This window comes from Pygocentrus nattereri, chromosome 9 (genome assembly GCF_015220715.1).
Source record: "Pygocentrus nattereri isolate fPygNat1 chromosome 9, fPygNat1.pri, whole genome shotgun sequence".
Taxonomy (NCBI): Eukaryota; Metazoa; Chordata; class Actinopteri; order Characiformes; family Serrasalmidae; genus Pygocentrus; species Pygocentrus nattereri.
The window spans coordinates 15,137,478-15,155,319 of NC_051219.1; the positions used below are offsets into that span (position 1 = coordinate 15,137,478).

Here is a 17,842-nt window from a genome sequence, read left to right on the forward strand (position 1 = left end):
AGGTCATGAGAGTCTCAGGCATTTTGTACCCACTGGTTTTACTGACTCATTCCGGTTTTTTTAAAGAACACCACACAATTAATTTTTTTATGTTGACAAGAATGGTGACCTGCATTTAACTGTTAGGTAAAGATCCAGATTGGAAGACATTTTCTGACCCACAAGGAACTGACAAACATTGCAGAGGCTGAAAAAGGTGTTCAGGAGGTCATTCAAGAATGTATTTGCATTGCTCTTGATGGCCCAACTGCAATATTTCACCATGCCAGACCAGCAGAGGTGATGTTTACATGGCAAAAGTTTCTATGTATCTTTGCTTTGCTGACTGGGAGTTTGAATGTACTGCAGTTCTCCTGTTGACTTGAGGTTTGATTTAACATTAAACATTGAAACCTGTGGTGGAAGGACAGGCTCTCGCTCTGCCCTGGCAGGAGCTTCATTTTAGGCCAATGAACTTAGTACATGTACACAATAATATGAGGCCCTGCCATGTACATCTCAAACAATGTCGGTTACCATTTGACTTCTGCCTGACTGACAGGACCCCTCTTCTTAAGTCTAGATCACTCATGTGGTCAGGAGGTGTCTGTGGTGCGCATTGGCGATGGTTGTATTCCCTTTAATGCAACAGCAAGCCCTAGCAACACTGGAGCCAAGTCGTCAGTCAACAAGACGGCAGTAACAGAACCTCTCCCCTCACACAGAGCTCACACATGGTTTGAGACTGACACAGATCCTGCCAACGCCTTGCCTCCAGAGGGAAACTAGCAGGCGCTGAGCCTTTCAGTAAACAGTCACCAGAGCCAGGGACAGAACGAACATGCTGGCCAAGCTGGGAGAGCCGATGAGCCTCACCCAGAGATCCTTAGAGCGTTGTGCTCGGCCCAGTTTGCATCTTGCAGAGATGTGAGACACGGATGAAGGAAGACAGGCTGCTAATTAGAGAACACTCCAGGGTTGAGCACAGGTAGAGCCAGTGCCTGACAGAATCTGCTTGCATCCAAAATGGCAATGAAATTTGCAACAAGGTACAAAAAGCTTATCTGTTAAGCTCTTACTTCTAATGTAGTTGATTAGCAAAAATGTTTGGTGTCTGAAGTTTCTTTCTTTAGTTTTGTGGTTAAAGATTTGTTGTTCCCAAAACCAAGCAACCTTTAAAAATACTTCATTTGAGGTAACAGAAACTACTGTATTTTTTTTTTTGATAAACTACTGCGTTAATAGCTGGCTAATACTCAGCAAATACCGTGTCAAGTTTTATGTATGTAAACATTGGCTAAATCAGAAGATTCTGGTCAATGTTCTTCACACAGCAGCATTTCTTTTAATTCTGCACTGAATTGAAGTTTTAGAATAATCCTGTCGTCTCATACTTTAGAGTCAAGATCATGGGGTCATCCAGAATAGCACTGGTTTTTGATGGGGCCAATCTCTTTTATTTACAGTTCCCCGACCCCAGCGAGAGTCTCTAAACTGCCATTAGTGCAGCAAGCCAGATTCCGGCAGCCCACTGTGGAATCTCAGCGGCCACGTCGGGCCTCTTTTCTTGAGATTGACAGCGCAGCAAGCTGACTCTCAAAAGGGATCAGCAGCCAGGTACACCACATACTTTGCAACGCATACTCCACTCAGCTCCTCATACACCCCATAGAAAATGAATCATATGCATGTAGAGCATGACATCATGCGCAAAAGCCTGAGTCAGTGATGAAGGCTGATAAAGGAACTTATTTTGAGGTTATTGCTGTTGTAAACATGCAAAAATGAGTAGTGTAAGACCAGGAACAGGGTTAATAATCAGTTTAAATAACATCCTGCCTGTGTAAGGTGAGAGTTCATGTAAACTTCACACCTCTGAAATGGTGGCACAGAACTTGTGAAATAATTATTTCAATATGTTAAATACAGAATTATTCTTTTCCTCTTTACACCCCTAATCAACAGTGGTGACTGCACAGACAAACCAGTTAGTAGACCAAAGCTAACCTAGACATCAGTGATGAAAACAGCTATGAAAATAGACACACTGGTATAAAAGGTAGTGCAGTAAAGCAGAAGAAGAAATTGACTTCTTGCTAAATCTGATTAGATCTATTGCTTCATACTAGACAAGTGTGAATATCATTGACCTACACTTTTTTCCTATCTCATCCTCTTGCGTCCAACTACTTCTTCGTCTTTCCTGGTACTAGCCCTCAGCCACCGCACTCCCCCCCATCTGTCTCATTTCTCCTTCAAATTAGCTATCTATCTAGTTCATACGGCAGCCCCCTCAGGCATTGTAATCATTTAATTGAATCTTTTGTAATTATAATGAAATAATTGAAGATTTCCATTAAAACAAAAAAATGAGAGGGCATGTGGGAGAGTAAATATGACAGCGGGCACAGGAAGCTCTCATTTCCCTGTCTGTCACAAACAGCCCTATTCCATGCAGCTTATCGAACTCGGATGTGGACAGCGCATTTAGGCCGAGACAATGGTGCGTGTGTGTGCGGGAGTGAGAGGGAGTAGGAAGGCGGCAACACAATCAGGAATTCCAACCATGGAAGCTAAAAACAACAGAACAATAAACAACAAAAAACAAATTGTGAAAGTGCCAATAACTTTAACCAGTTTTAAAAAAGGGTGGAGCTTTAAATGTACTCTGATATACGGCTAGCTAATTTTAATGCATTCTTTTCTCTTACGCTCTTAATGTGTAAGACACTCTTAATTTGTAGTTTTAACACCAGTTCCAAACTACATTTTTCACAGGAAGAAGGGACAAGTGTAAAATTCTGTCCTTAATCTTGTTGTTATGTTGAAAGAAAACATGACGTCTCGTTGCTACCCGATATGTTACCAAATCACTGGCGCGTTTCCTTTGCACTAGTAGCTTAAGTGCAATCCCTCCCCAAAGCCTTCGCCACTGTTCAGAGTGTTACACAATAAAATTGAAAAAAAGGTCCTTTGACTCCTCTTCCTTTTCAGGACCTTAACAAGAGCAGCACACATGGTGCAGGAGAGCTGACGCTGCCCAGCGTGTAACCTCCCTCTCACCTCTGACTCGCAGGGGGAAAATGAAAAAAGATGGACGAAGAAAACAGGAAAGCCAAGAACACGTCTGAAAGTCTGAAAGTGACCAGTGATGCTTTTGCTGCGGCAGACAGCTACGGCTTTCTGCAAGGCCCCATGACAATGGCTCTTCATTGTCAAGTGCCTTGCAGTTCAAGTTTCCCTGGATGCCATTAAGGGACAAAAAGGGAGGAACAGCGCAAACAATTAAGAAAGCTTGGCTCCAACATATGTGTATGAAAGTAAATCTGAAAGGTACCTTGCAAAACAGAACGTCTGAGTCTCGCTGGCAAATCCGCCAGAGAACTATTTTTTTTTTTTACGAGGGAAACTTCCTTCCTGTAGATTACAAAGACAACATTTGAGAATGTAAAGTGCTGAGACAGAGCAGCCAGCCAGCAGCAGCAGAAGTCAGTCGGCTGAAGCTCCCTGAATGGGCTGTGGGCTCAGCAGCTGGTTTGGCCCTAATGAGATATCGGGCTTGAACATCAATTCATCTGCCTCATTGAGGGAGACAATGAGGCAAGGGGGCAAGGCGGCTGCTGAAGAGGGGGGACAGGCTGGCCTTGTTTACAGAGGCCTGAGTAGGCACGGAGGGCTGAAACGGGACACCGCTCCGGTTCTTCCCCCGGGCCGTCCTGTGCTTTTCCCACTGCATTTCTGCCCCCCTCCTCTGTTTCCTGGAACCCAAGTGGGGAAAAAGATCTTGTACGGTGAGGAGCGGAGGGATACTTTTTCTTATGCACGTGTGTGGGTGTGAATGTTTGTTTTCATACATTTTCTGGACAAAAATGTTGGAAACCCCATGAAAAACAGGAGTACCATGCCTTCTTGGGACAAACAAAATGATCCCATCCTGTTGCAAAAGCTATATTTCTTTTACGTTATTTATGCTAAGGATAGGGGTATGGTTATGGTTAAGCTCAGACAATTGTTATGATATATAGGTAGTCACTGTGATCCCTGAAATGGTTCTTAACTTAGCAAAGCATGTCAACAGAACTGGACTTGCCTCAATGATTGGGAAAAGGAGACAAGTTATTCAGGACCACTTCTGTTGGTCCATTCACTCTCAAATGTTCACACAAACTAAAGATCCGTCTGTATTTTCAAATGATGTTAAGAATGAATGAAAGAATAAGTTATGTTTCGCTATAACTATATAACAATTATATATGTTATACATAACATTTATGACCCCACGTCCTGGCAAGGTATAAAAACCAAGATTTTGTGTCTGTCTGTGAAAGTGTATGCTTGCTTACGGGGTTGAAATCTGATTGATTAAATAAACAGATCCCATCGTGATGCAGGTTGTGGCTGTGCTGGGGGGAGGGCCTCGGCCAGGCCCTGACAGGGCATCTGTCTTCATTAAAAGCGGCCCAGTGTGGCTGACAGCCACTGAAACGTTGATGTCTTCAGGATTAATGAAGACAGATGACTCTCCCTAGAGAGAGGCCAACACCAAGGAACAAAAAGCAGAAGGTTGAACAAATAAAAAAACCCCAAAAAGTGCAGCAACCGGCTTCCATCTGAAAAGCCTAAAGATGAGGGATGGTTTTTGCACTGTTTTTGTTTTTTTTTTTCCTTTTTTTGATTGGTCAGTGGGTTTCTGCATATGTGGAACTGCTCCCTCAAAAGACAAGGCCCTTCCTTCTTTCTTCCTCACATGCGCAAACCCCCCTTGCTAGCCTATGGAAATAGACCCCAGTTTTATCTGTGCTGAGACAGGGCCATTGGAGGAGCCAGAAGACTGTCAGAAGTCTGGAACAGAGGGAAGACTGGGGGAAAAAAAAAAGAAAGAGAGAAAGAGAGAGAGAGAGAGGAAAATAAGCAAGAAAAAGAGAAGGCCTGGCCAGGCCCTTTGGCACGCAAACACATTTCTGCTGCTTTTGACTCCAGCCTGGACGACCCACTTAATTCACTTATCCCATTTGCTTGCTCTTTATTTCATTTAATTTCTTAATTTATTTACTGAACTCTGGGCCAAGCTGCTCGCCGTTTCCCAGGGACAAATATGTTTCATCTGAAAGGATGCGGGACCAGAGAATCTTTCTAAACATCTCTTTCCTCTATCCATTTTCATGTCCCGGGATGACAAAACAGGGTCACGGACAGGCATACCGGACCTGTCCACTGCAATTGTGAAGTTGAAGAAGACAAATGCAGTCTGCATGACTGGAATTATAGCAAAGTGTCAGACCACAACCCCCCCCCCCCCCCCACACACACACACACACACCCCCACCCCTAACTCTTGCTCTCTCTCTCTGTCTCACAAACACATACTCACTTTCCCTCTTTTACATTCCGCCCCTGATCACCTTTTCAGTGGCTGATGAGGCTAAAATCTGGGTTCCTGAAACCGGACACCCCACTGTCCACCCATATACAAATGATCCACATGCATGCCTTTCTGACTGCTCTTGTAAGCCCACATGCCGAAGGTTCTCACGCACAAAAACCTAGATGTTTGATGAACATTCCCTAGCTTAAGCACTCTTAACAAATAGCCTAAGCAAGGTGTAAGCTCTTTTTGCTGTGGTCAGTGGAGAAGTTGCGAAAGCTGTAAACAAGCCCCTGCCAGAGTGAGCTGCAGAATACCAGAGTGACAGAAAGAGAGAAGGAGACAGCGAGTGACAGAGGAAAACAGTCCACTTACACTGGACGCTGGCTGTCCCGGTCCAGGCGAAAGGGTCCAGTCCCGCAAAGAAGGGGTTCGCCTTCCTTAGCATGCATGCACCCCGGTTGGTGACATCATACAACTGGCGGGGTCCCATCCCCAGCGCCTCCATGCAGTCGAACATGCTGCGCACCCCAGAGAAACCGACACTGTCCTAGAACTGCCTCAGCCTGCCTCTGCTTACTTTCCTCAAAACAACAACAACACACACCAACAACTGGCGTCAAATCCCCAGCTTGAGATCAGCGTAGTGCTAGCCCCTATCGTTGCCTTCTTTTTTCCCCTATTCCTATCAGTTCCCACTGCTGGTCGCTTCTGTCTCGTTCCAAGGGCTGGAATGCGGAGTTGGCTCCCGGTCGGCTCTCTCTCTTGCTGTCTTTCTCTGTCTCTTGCTCTTTTTTGCCCTCTCTTCTCCCGATGCCCTTGGGCAAGCTGCTCTTAGTCTGCTGTAACAGACCTAAATAAGCACTCAACATAGCACTCAGTGAAGTCCCAGCCACAGCGGAGCAAACCAACTGCTTCTGCGCCCACAGAGAGGGGGTGGAGAGACAGAGAGAGAGAGAGAGGGAGGGGAAGAGAGGAGGAGAGAAAGAGAGAGAGGGAGGAAGGCAGGGGGTAGGGGAGGAGGAGGGGCCAAACTTAGTATGCTTGTGTGCATGCAAGTATTGCCAGCCCTGATCTGGTGGTTAGAGGACAAACTTTTATTTCTCGCCGTCCTATTTTTGTTTTGTTTTTTTGTTGTTGTTTCTTTTGTGATTCACATGTCAGCAAGCGGGACATACACAAGCGCAAGCCCCAACACACACACTACTCAACATGTCTGTGACTTTGCACCTCCCCCTCTTCCCCCTGCAGTAAACATGAGACACCCCCTCCAACTCCGTCTCTAATCATAACCATATTAAAGTCCAGAGTGAGTGAGTGAGTGAGTGAGAGGGGAGAGAGAGAAAGAGAGAGGGGGAGACAGAGAGAGAGAGGGAGAGAAGGGGAGAGAGAGAGAGAGAGAGAGAGAGAGAGAGAGAGAGAGAGAGAGAGAGAGAGAGAGAGAGCATTGTGCACTGAGCAGATGCCAAGGCAAAAAAAAAAACCCTCTCCTCTTTTGTCTCCACAAAAGACAGAGAAAATGACTGATGGCCACTTCTGCGGTTACTTCATTAAATATGTGGGGAAGATTCAAAACAGCCCCCCGACGCTTTCATCTGACTTCTCTCAAGTCAGAATAGATCAGTGACGAAATCCGCGCGCCCCAGGACAGTGCGCCGTTAGGGATGAACGTGGAAAAGAACTTGGCTGCCGTACAGCCGTTTGAAAGGGAACAAACCCAAAGAATGAAAATAACTTATAGCAGAGTTACCCCAACACACCTCAAGTCAAAGTTCACCTGAAGGCCGAGACGGCGAGCTACCCGACAGCCGTCTGTGAGATTTGTGCCATTGTTTTTAGTGACCAATATTTTAACAAGTAAGCATATAGATCACAAGAGCTATATATTCAAAACCCACAGGATTATTTACAATAGTACAAATTCAAATCCATTAGTTAGAACTGGATATTAGTAGTAACATTAATGATGATAGTAGGGATGGTCAATGTCACATTCACACAAGAAGAGGAACTACAGAAGAAAGGTTAATAAGTGATGTATGAAAGCACTTCCATACAATCTTATAGCTTAAAAGGTTTATAGAGCTCATTCAGATTTAATTATTTTTAATTGTTTGACAAGAATACAATTTTCTTGTTTTGGTCTTAATTATCCAGTCATTGCTTATGTCAGAAGTGCAATGTCCTGAAAACCAGGACTAACATGACCAGCATGAGAGGAGGGTTTTAACCACATTTACAAAGTTGTCTTTTTGGCTGCGGTAAGCCAGGAAAATCACATTCTGGTGGAATGAAAATGGTTCTGCAGAGTCCTCGGATCTTTGAATAAAGTTTGTTCCAAAATGGGACACAGTAAAAACATGTGCATCTATGTACAGACCTCTGTTGAGTTACATAAATGACAAAAAGGAACTTCTAATGTATAGAGTAAACTAAGTGTACATATACCTTATGTTTGAATGTATTTGGTGTGCTGGGTTCCTTGAAGTAACAACTGCTCCACAATGTGACCCAATTAGGTTTCACATTAAATTGACTCTCCCAAAAACAAAAGAAACTGAAAAATCAGAATGTGTTTGTTTGAGGTTGTATACACTATATATACACTATACCTTTTGATGCAAAGTATCTGTATTTGCATTTGTTGGTTGTAATGGATTACCACTATGTTTTCATGTTTCTGTTTTTATATAGTCCTCTTAACTGATTATATCACATACAGTTATAGCGCATGAAACTTTACTGTCACAAGATTATGGTAAAATCATAACTTATAGTTGCAAAATGTAGAACAGTTGGTTTATTTATTCACTGAAGTGATTTCGAAATACTTCTTTCCCCTTTTTTTTTCTCAGGACTACAATCTAGATTTGGCACCACAGACCTGTAAAATTCCTGGACACTCAATCGGTGGTTTGAATTTTTACTAAACTCATGATCATGACGTCAGCTCAGCTAAAGAACCTAATTTTCTCAGCTATCACACTCAAGTGCTGCATGGTGCCTAAACACGTCACCAGCAGTGCACCTTTCCCAAGCAACTGTCCCGGTGTTGAAGGTAAAGTTGCTTGGATACAACGAAGCAATTTAAACCTCATCAGAAATAATAACATACGAAAATGCATTTTGTGTCCAGGAATGGGATTTTTTTTCCAAGACAGGCAACCAAAAACTTGAACAAACCAGGGAGAACCTCAAGAGCTGACTACATTTGGGCTTCCATCACCAGATCTACCGTGTCTGTGGAGGGAAGTCTGAGACAACATGAATGACCTCACTTTGTCTTGGTAGGTAAGACGGTCCTCCCTGTCCTCATCACCCAGAGCAACGTCACCCAATGTGGGCTTCTTTTGGATGGGATTATCAGGAGGTTGCGATTTCAATGCCCTACAACGCCACAACCTAAGAGAGCATAAGAGTACTTTCTCGATTTCTGCGAGGGCAGGATGGTCCTCCCTCTCCCACCATTACTCAGTATGGTCTCCTCCAAGCATGTTCAGCAGTTCAAAATGTTCAGTGGCTCTGCATGTGCCATGGAATAAGCATTTGCTAGCCTTTACCCTCCTACCGTGGTAGCATCATTCAGTACAATATAATTAAAAAAATAATTCAATAGAATATGGCACAACTATATAAACTAACTAAAGGTACAGTAACAGCATAGTACCTTTTTTATGAGAGTGTACCAAGCTGGGGGTGACCAAATTGGGGAGGACTGTCAACATGTGAAATATAAGTGTTTACCTTAATGTGTCATGTGATAATCACTTAATATTGTAATGATTCTTCGGTTATCGTGATGCTGAAACACCATTATCGTCCCACCAGTACCCTCCACCCTGCCCTGCCCTGTCCTGTCCTGCCCAAGCCCTCCTACCCCATTCCAGACCTAATTACCCCCACCATCAAACTCCCTCTTATAACTCTGGCAACACACAGGCCCTCAGTACTGCATTAAGTGGCGGGGGAATGCTACGAAATAAATAGCTCTGGTAAGGTCCCTGCCAATGGCTGTCAATGGCTGAACAGCTGCGGGACGGCCGGGCCTACAGCAGGGTTGAAATCCAGCAAACAGCTGAACTGTGCCAGAGGTGGCTGTGAACACTGTCCTGCCACATCTCACCACACACACACACACGCGCACACACACACACGCACACACCTCCCCCTCAGCTCGGTGGAAATGGTACAACCCAGGCTGCCTCAGAAAAAGGCACCATTTCCTGTCAATCTGTGCTGCTGTTTAGGCTCTCTGTAAACACACACATACATGCTGCTGTTTCTCCTCTTTCATACTCAGAGTCATAGCCTCATTTTTTCCACTCTCAGTCCACTTTGCTTTATTTTGTCGCCCTCTTTTCACGAGGACAAAGGGAGGGATCCCCCCCCCCCCCTCATCATGTCCAGGCCTGTGCTGAGACTGGTGCTCATTAGGCTTGTTTATTGATCCTGCAGCTTTTGACTTTGTTATGGTTTTCATTTATTTTCTTTAGGCGAACCTCATACACAAAGTGAAAGAGAGAGGGGGGGGGGGGTTGGGGGGGGGTGAAAGAGGGCAAGAGACCTGCTTAATAGCTCTTTTGTTTGAGCTGATACTAAACTGCATCAGTTGTCTTGCCCTGCTTCTTCATGCAATTGTCACATCTTACAGGAAGAGGGTGGTAAAAGGGCAGATCAAAAAGCGTGGTGGTAGAGGGACTGGTTGTAAACCTAATAAACGAAACTGTCTGCCTTTTAAAGTCAGCCACAACGACGAGAGTTCGCTGGTTTACCACATTTTCTGTCTCTCGATCTCTGTCTGACGTTTAGCCTGAAATGAAGTCATTGTGCTGATGACATACACACAGCGACACAGACTGCCTTTCATTCCTCACTTCTGTTTTGCAACAAAAGAGGAGTGTGAGATCGTGAGAGTTACCAAAATACCAGTACCTGTCGTTGGTGACAGTTAAAGGGGAATTCCACAGATTTCTCAAAATTTCTGCTTCACTGAATGGTTCAGATGTAAACAAAGTGTGTTAAGAGTGTTTTGGTGTGAAATGCTCCATTCTTGAGAAACTTACCCAGTCAGAACCGCTCACAGAACCAGACGTCCACCTCTAAAAGCCTGAGACATTGTTTAATGATAGTTTTGAAATAATATTTTATATAAAAATATTTTTTTAAAAAACCTCTGAGGTTTTATATTTAATAAAACCTCAGAGGACACATGTTATGCTCACTGGTGGTTTTGGATAGTCAAGAAAATGGCTATATTTGGGTGACACCTGGTTCCTATCACTAACACTGTAAAGAAATCTGAGTTGGTGCATTTCTCTACAGTTGTTAAGTTTCTCTACAGTGAACTTTTTGGTGAGTGCCAATGCATTAATTTGGTCAATTGCATCAGCAGCACCTGATGTAATTTAATGAAGGGTTGATTAGCTTAATCAGGTATTGGATGGCAACTTGCTCGAGGAGAGCTTTGGAAATGGTTAACTTACACCCATAAATCACAATAAATGGCTTTTTATTTGTATTTATTCTAAAAGGTACAGTGCTTTTCAACAAACAAATTTACTTTATTTGGTTTACTGTCCAAAAACAGCTCTATATGGCATTTTCTCAGACTTTTTGCATACAGTGTATAGTGAAAACCCAAGGCATTAATTTAATTTAGTAATAAGCTAAATATATATATATATATATACAAAATTATTATTTATAGGGCACTTTCTATTAAAAGAGTTTCAAACTGTCAAAATAATAATAATAATAATAATAATAAATATAAATAATAATACAATTTTTTGTTTCTCAAAAAGATGTGTTTGTATTCTGTTAAAGTTGACAGATTTAAATTTATCATGATTTTAATTACTAAATAAAAGTTTTTCACATCACTACTGAAACAAACTTATTTTTTGTCTGTAGGTGGGTCTTAATTTAGCCACACCCCAATATTTTAGAGCAGGAAGGGAGACTGCATTACTGTAAAAAATTAAGAGTTGTCACCACCAAAACACATCTTTTCTGCAATTACGCCAACTTTCTGTTGTGTTTTATTAAAAATATTATGAGTTTATTTGAGTATAACTGCTCAAAGCTGTGTTTCCTAGTCATGTACTGGCTAACATTCATGAGTTCTGCTCAAAATGAGCTAAAATTGTCACCAATAAAACATTTAGTAAAGTTTAAAGGCCCTAATATTGTTTCAACAGGGATACAGTTGAATATTCAATCATGTATTTTAATAAAATAAACACAATTAAGGTATAAGTCTAAAATGTCTTCAAACCACTTCAAAAGAAAATGATACAGACCACTTTTTTCTCACAATGTATGTTGCTGGCAGTTGACTTTACACATACAAGAAACATCAGGGCTGTATTATGATGAATTCCTCCTCAGTCCTCACTTTCCTACGCTCTACTGTCCCTATTCATAGCATTTCGTTAAGCACTGTTCTGCATATCTGGAACAAAAAGACAGAAAGAAAAAACGACTTGACTTGGACATTTAATCCACACCAACATCGTTTTGCTGACCCGAGCCCCCACCCTCTCTTTCCTTCCCTGGCCAAGAGGAGTGAACTCCAGGAGAAACCCCCACAGGGCCACTAACTTTTCCCCAACTTATCCTGCTCTCCCTCTCTCCCTCATTCTTCTCTTTCTCCTTCTTTTTGCTTCGCTTCGTTTCTGCTTTTGAAAGACCCTCCATACGCGTCCAACTCTTTTTTCCAGTGGTGCAGGAACGCTTCGAAAAAGCACAAGTTTCTTCTTTTCATCTTTCTCGAAGACCAGACTCTCCAAGTCTCTCTTCACCCACCCTCCCTCGTTTTTTTCCCCCTTCTCGCTCACTCCCTCCCTCCCTCGCTCTCGTGTGACAAAACTGCAATGACAAACAGGCCCTGAACTGCAGGAAATCCATCTCACTTAGCTGGCGCTCTGTCATCTGCCCTCGGCGCGCTGAGCTCAGGCCTATAGCCGAGGCCGACTGCAGAGCAGCACTGCATTCCAGTCAGGTTCAACTACTGTGCGGCCCACTGATAGAGAACAAAGATAACAGACGCAGTGCATTAAAGGCCCTCGCCATGTGGAGCTAAGCTATAGCAGAGGAGGCTTAGCACTATAAGCCTTGAATTAGAATTACTGACAATTTGGTACACTATTTAATTATAATAACATATTTATAACATACTAGTTAAACATAATAACATATCAAAATGCTGTGAGGAATAATCTGTAGAAAGTTTCCCAATGAAATATCAAATTTCAGTTTTGGTGCATTTTTTGAATTGACTGAAAATGCAAATGTAACTGCAGGAATTATCCACATATTACTGGATAACAAAACATTCATAGGTTCTTTAGTAAAGGAAATGGTTATGTATAGAACCATGGACACTTAAAGAACCGTTTGAATGCATAAATGGTTCTTTACAAATGGTTCTTCTCTGTGATGGAAAACAAGTAGATCGTCACAGTACAAAGAAAACCATGCATCATCAATTTGTTTCGTCGATTTTTAGTTTTTACATCATTTCAACCCACCAGCTGTCTTTTATGACGTCTGAAAAATTAATGATGAATGGACCAATAGAAATGCTCCCAAATTATTTGGAATAAAATCTCATTACATTAACTTACATTGAAAGGTAAGAGTTTTTTGCCTTCTCCTGTAAAGTCACTATTTTGGTCAAGTCACTATTTTGGAGCTTTTCTTTGAACCATGACAATATGGTTCTTTAAAGAGCCACTTTAAAAGCTCTATATGGCACAAAAAAGGGTTCCATTTTGCCACAAGTCAAAGAACCCTTATCCCGTACTATGTAGAATAATTTTTTACTTTTTTTAAAATTGAACTTCATCTCCATTGGAAAGCACTGCCAGTAGAATGGCATGTTCCGGAGGTCATCATGTCCAAGGCTGAGTGTCGGCTAGAGAGTCACTTGTGATCCAGAATCGATCATCTAACATCAGCACCGGACCTCACTAATGCTTTTATGGCTGAACGCAGTCAAATCCTCACAGCAATATTGCAACATGTAGTGTAAAGTCTTCCCAGAAGAGCAGAAGTAATACCATTGATTTCAGAAAAAATGTTGAATAAGTAGGTGTCTACAAACTCTTGGACATACAGTTTTATTATTAAGTTTTATTGTATTGGTTTTCTGAATGAAAATAAACGAACACATCTTGTACAGAGAGCACACTGAAATATGACTTTTCTTCAACACATTTTAGTGCACAATTCATAGTTTAACATACTAAGGAAAAATAGAACACTAAATATAAAATGTATAAAATGTGCTACAACTTCTGCATAGGCCATTTTTTATGTTTGATGTTCTATTTTTATGGTTTTTTTACAGCAAATAAACAATAACTGTGCAGTAAAATAAGTGCTCTGTAGAGGACGTGTTAACTTATTTTCCTTCAACAAAGGAACAAAAAGTCAACAAAACATGTCCTCTGACCAGAGATGCTCCAACCTTTTTTGTTTAATTATAACAAATTTCTTTAACAAATTAATGCTTACTGCCCAGATCATTGGCTGTACATATTGTTTTCTCAGACAGCCTAAGACATCTGCACAATACTGTGTGTGTATTTGAGGAAACTTGTTGCTGAAACACATTACCACTGATGACACAGACCACTTCTCTTTAGCTCTCTCTCCCACTGCTAAACACACACACACACACACTCACACACACACACACACACACACACACACACACACACACACACACACACACACACACACACACACACACACACACATCGCCACAGCTTTCACAGCTCTGCCAAAGCAGGCCTGAACACGTGCACACACACACACACACACCACAATTCTCATGAAACACTGCATACATCAACAATGCAGTCACCAACCTTTTACACACAAAGACACGCATGTCAAATACATTCCAGAGGCTTTAGTATGTGTCTGTGTGAGTACAGTACAGTTAAGGGTGAGCAATACAGCCAAACATAGCATCACAATGCGTGTTTTCAAGATGCACGATACCAATCACGGTGTTTCATTTTCTTGAGGTCTGTGAACAAGGCCAAATAAACCAGTACACAAGTGACACAGCAGTGCCACAGTTACCAAAAAAAGCTATCAATAATAGCATCCAGTTAGCAATACATTTACATTTACAGCATTTAGCAGACGCTCTTTTCCAGAGCAACTTACAATTTGATCATTTTATACCGGTAGACCAAAGTGGTGTTAGGAGTCTTGCCCAAGGACTCTTATTGGTATAGTGTAGGGCGCTTACCCTGGTATTAGCATAGCATTACTTTGCTATTTACAGTTGTATACAAACATTTGAACACCCTCAGTCAAATGACATGTTTTGCTGATTTGCATAGTGAAAATAAATTATTTATTTGTGAGTTTTATCAAAGTGTCATAACTTTTTCACAGGCCACATGTTGCGTTTCTTTCTTTCCAAAATACTACACTCAGCAAATGAACAGTAATTATGCATTAAATTGTTCAGATATTTTCTCTGCGTAACTTATTTTCACCAAACTTTTGCATGTGAATATATGCAGCTATATACTAGGTGTTTACTAGGCTCTAATATTAATAATCTAATATAATCTCTCTTTAATACATGTGTAGTCAAAAGTTTGGACATTCCCAGAATAAGCATATGTCATAACAACATTTTCATCTGTCCATCCCATCACTGTGAGAAGACGACGCTATGGTTCTGAAAGTAAGTGTAGCTGTCAGGAAGCTGTTACTGAGTAACTTGGGTAAGTCTGGGCCTGCTCAGATAAATCACACTCCTACCCCATCAAATGAAGCAAGAACACTTAAGTATTTCAGTATTCTGGTTGACTGGCAGAACATGGTGATATTACCACAGGTTGGAAATGTTGAAACATGTAGTGTGGTTACGTCCTGGCTTTCAGGAATATACTTTGGCCTGATGTAATGACAATGTGGGGAATAGAGTGTTTAGGAAGTGGATCTACCAATCTTTTTCACACACCTACCCCAAAATTGATTTCTGCCTACAACACTGAAATAGACTAAAAAGAAGAGCATCTGTAAATCAAACAGAGCTGCTGCTGTTCTCAGAACACTGGGCAGACCAGCCCAGAGCCCAGACCTCAATATCATTGAATGTGTTTGGACTGCTTGTATTGTGAGTGTAACCAACTTCTAAGACTTAACTTTAAGAAGTGTGTTTTTTCCTGATGTGTAAAAAAGTCTTAAAGGCTCAAATTGGGCAGTCGTGGGCTGGAGGTTAGGGAACTGGCCCTGTAACTGGAAGGTTGCCGGTTCGATCCCCAGTGCCGACAGCCCGTGACTGAGGTGTCCTTGAGCAAGACACCTAACCCCCAATTGCTCCCCGGGTGCCGTGGATAGGGCTGCTCACCGCTCCAGGCAAGTGTGCTCACTGCCCCCTAGTGTGTGTGTAGTCACTAGTGTGTATGTGGTGTTTCACTTCATGGATGGGTTAAATGCGGAGGTGGAATTTCCCTGTTTGTGGGATTAAAAAGTATCACTTAAATAAATGAAGGGTCGATTTCTGAGTTTTGCATTGTACTGTTTGTATATTTTAAATGCTCAAAAGACGATTTTCAGCAACAACATGTGTGTCTCCTCTTCAGTCCGGTTATAAAAGCAGCTCAGGGAGTTTCTCATAAAGCTGCCTGAGAGAATGTCAAGAATTTGTAAAACTGTATCAAGGCAAGGCAACAGTTAAATACATTTTATATATATTTTGTTCTCTGCATAATTCGATATTTATTATTTATAATTCCATATTTATTATTTCACAATGTAGATGCCTTTATTGTTAGTCTAAAATGTGCAATGATAAGGAAAAACTCTCTCTATGAGTATATCACTATAGTATTTTTATGACATCCATGTTCATTGTTCTAGAAGTGCTGATGATACGCCACATTTGTTCCACAAATCTCACTGTATCATGACATGCAGTCATCCTGTCCATACATAAGTCCAGGGCTTAGTGTCTGCAATTGCCCTTCCACTTCTCCATCTCCGGACAGCGTTCCCGTGACAATCTTCCCTCATCAATCACCTCATACACGCACACAGTGCCGCCAGACACATGTTCAAGCTCAGAGAGGACGTGTAATCTCATGCCGCCATCTGACTCCTGTTAACAGTAGATTTGCATGTGAGCCTTCAGGTGTCAGTGCAGAGGAGAAGCCCAGTGGCGCGAGGCATTCTGGGAGCCAGGCGTCACATGCTCGTCCCTCAAAAATGAACAAAGAAAGGCACCCAGTAAAACTCCCGACTTTATCAGAACTGGCCATCTTTCAGTAAAAATCTCTCTGCAGCTCTCTGTCAAGCTGGTCTCTCCAAGAGCCTCAGTCTCCGTCTCACTCAGTCACATGACTCAACCTAAAAGGTTGGCATAAAAGCAAATTTACAGAAATGGCCAAAAAATATGGACAAAATTCCCTCATCAATCACCTCAAGCTGGCTTCAAGCTGGCTGCTCCTGTTTTTAGCTATGTGATGAACATTTTAAGGCTATTTTTAGAGATAACAGCATGTCTCACAGCAGGGCTTCTCAACCCTTTTCCACTTCAAAGTCCACTTATTTATCCATAAAAAGCATGAGGCCCACAGAAAATCAAAAGTCAACATTTTGGCTTAAGAAATTCCACACAGAAATGTTTGAATGCCACAATATCCAACCACTGGAGTTAAAATATTAACACTGGACATAAAATATATGAAGAATGATGGCAAATTATGCTACATGTTTCAGTCGTGAGTGGATGATTGATGCTTTTGTTTCTAGAGGCAAGGGGCAAAAATGAGATGAAGCTGCTTTGTGGGCCACTGCTGCAGGGCTTGTATTAATATTGTTTACCACCTGAAATGATTTTATATTTCTTTATTATTATTAAGTCAATTAAATGTGGGTGTGAATGTATATGCCTGTACGTCTGCCCTGCCATTGACTGGCGACCTGTCCAGGGTGTTTACTGCCTTGCGCCCAATGACAGCTGGAATAGGCTCCAGCTCCCGCCATGACCCAGAAGAATAAGTGGCTAAGAAAGTGTGTCTGTATGTGTGTATATTAAGTCAATTATTTTTTCACTTATTTAAGCTCCAGAGGGTGCTTCCCAGCCCGCTTGTAATCAACTGCCCAGCAGTTGAGAAACCCTAAAGTCTAGCAGTTGAGAAACCACACAAGTCGCATTACAAAACAACTGAATATGATTCAAGACAGACTTGCAATTTAGGAGAAAATTGGTAGCCATAAACCCTTATTAGCTTTATAAGCTAAGATGCAAAATTTGGACACTAAGCATGTCTTGTTATTTGCTGTATATAATACTCTATATCACATCACCTTATCCATTTGACAGAAATTATAACACCTTGATACCCAGCATACATTGCACAATACAACCATTAAACATTCCCCACACAGTAATAAAGAAATTCATTAATCTACCAGGCTACTTAATACAGACATGACATTCATCTTCAAATGGCCCACACT

General features: G+C 41.8%; 1 protein-coding gene across 2 annotated transcripts in view; it reads right to left on the reverse strand.

Annotated features, from left to right (window-relative positions):
- Positions 1–17,842, reverse strand: part of rarga (retinoic acid receptor gamma a) — a 72,600-nt gene that overhangs the window by 21,067 nt on the left and 33,691 nt on the right. The window contains exon 1 of one of the 2 annotated variants that reach the window (XM_017707951.2): positions 5,720–6,265. The exons of the other annotated variant lie outside the window; for it this stretch is intronic. Within the exon in view, the coding sequence (XP_017563440.1) occupies positions 5,720–5,864 (145 nt within the window). The 5' untranslated portion in view covers positions 5,865–6,265. Of the gene's footprint in view, positions 1–5,719; positions 6,266–17,842 lie in introns of those variants that run through there. 2 annotated transcript variants of the gene reach the window in all.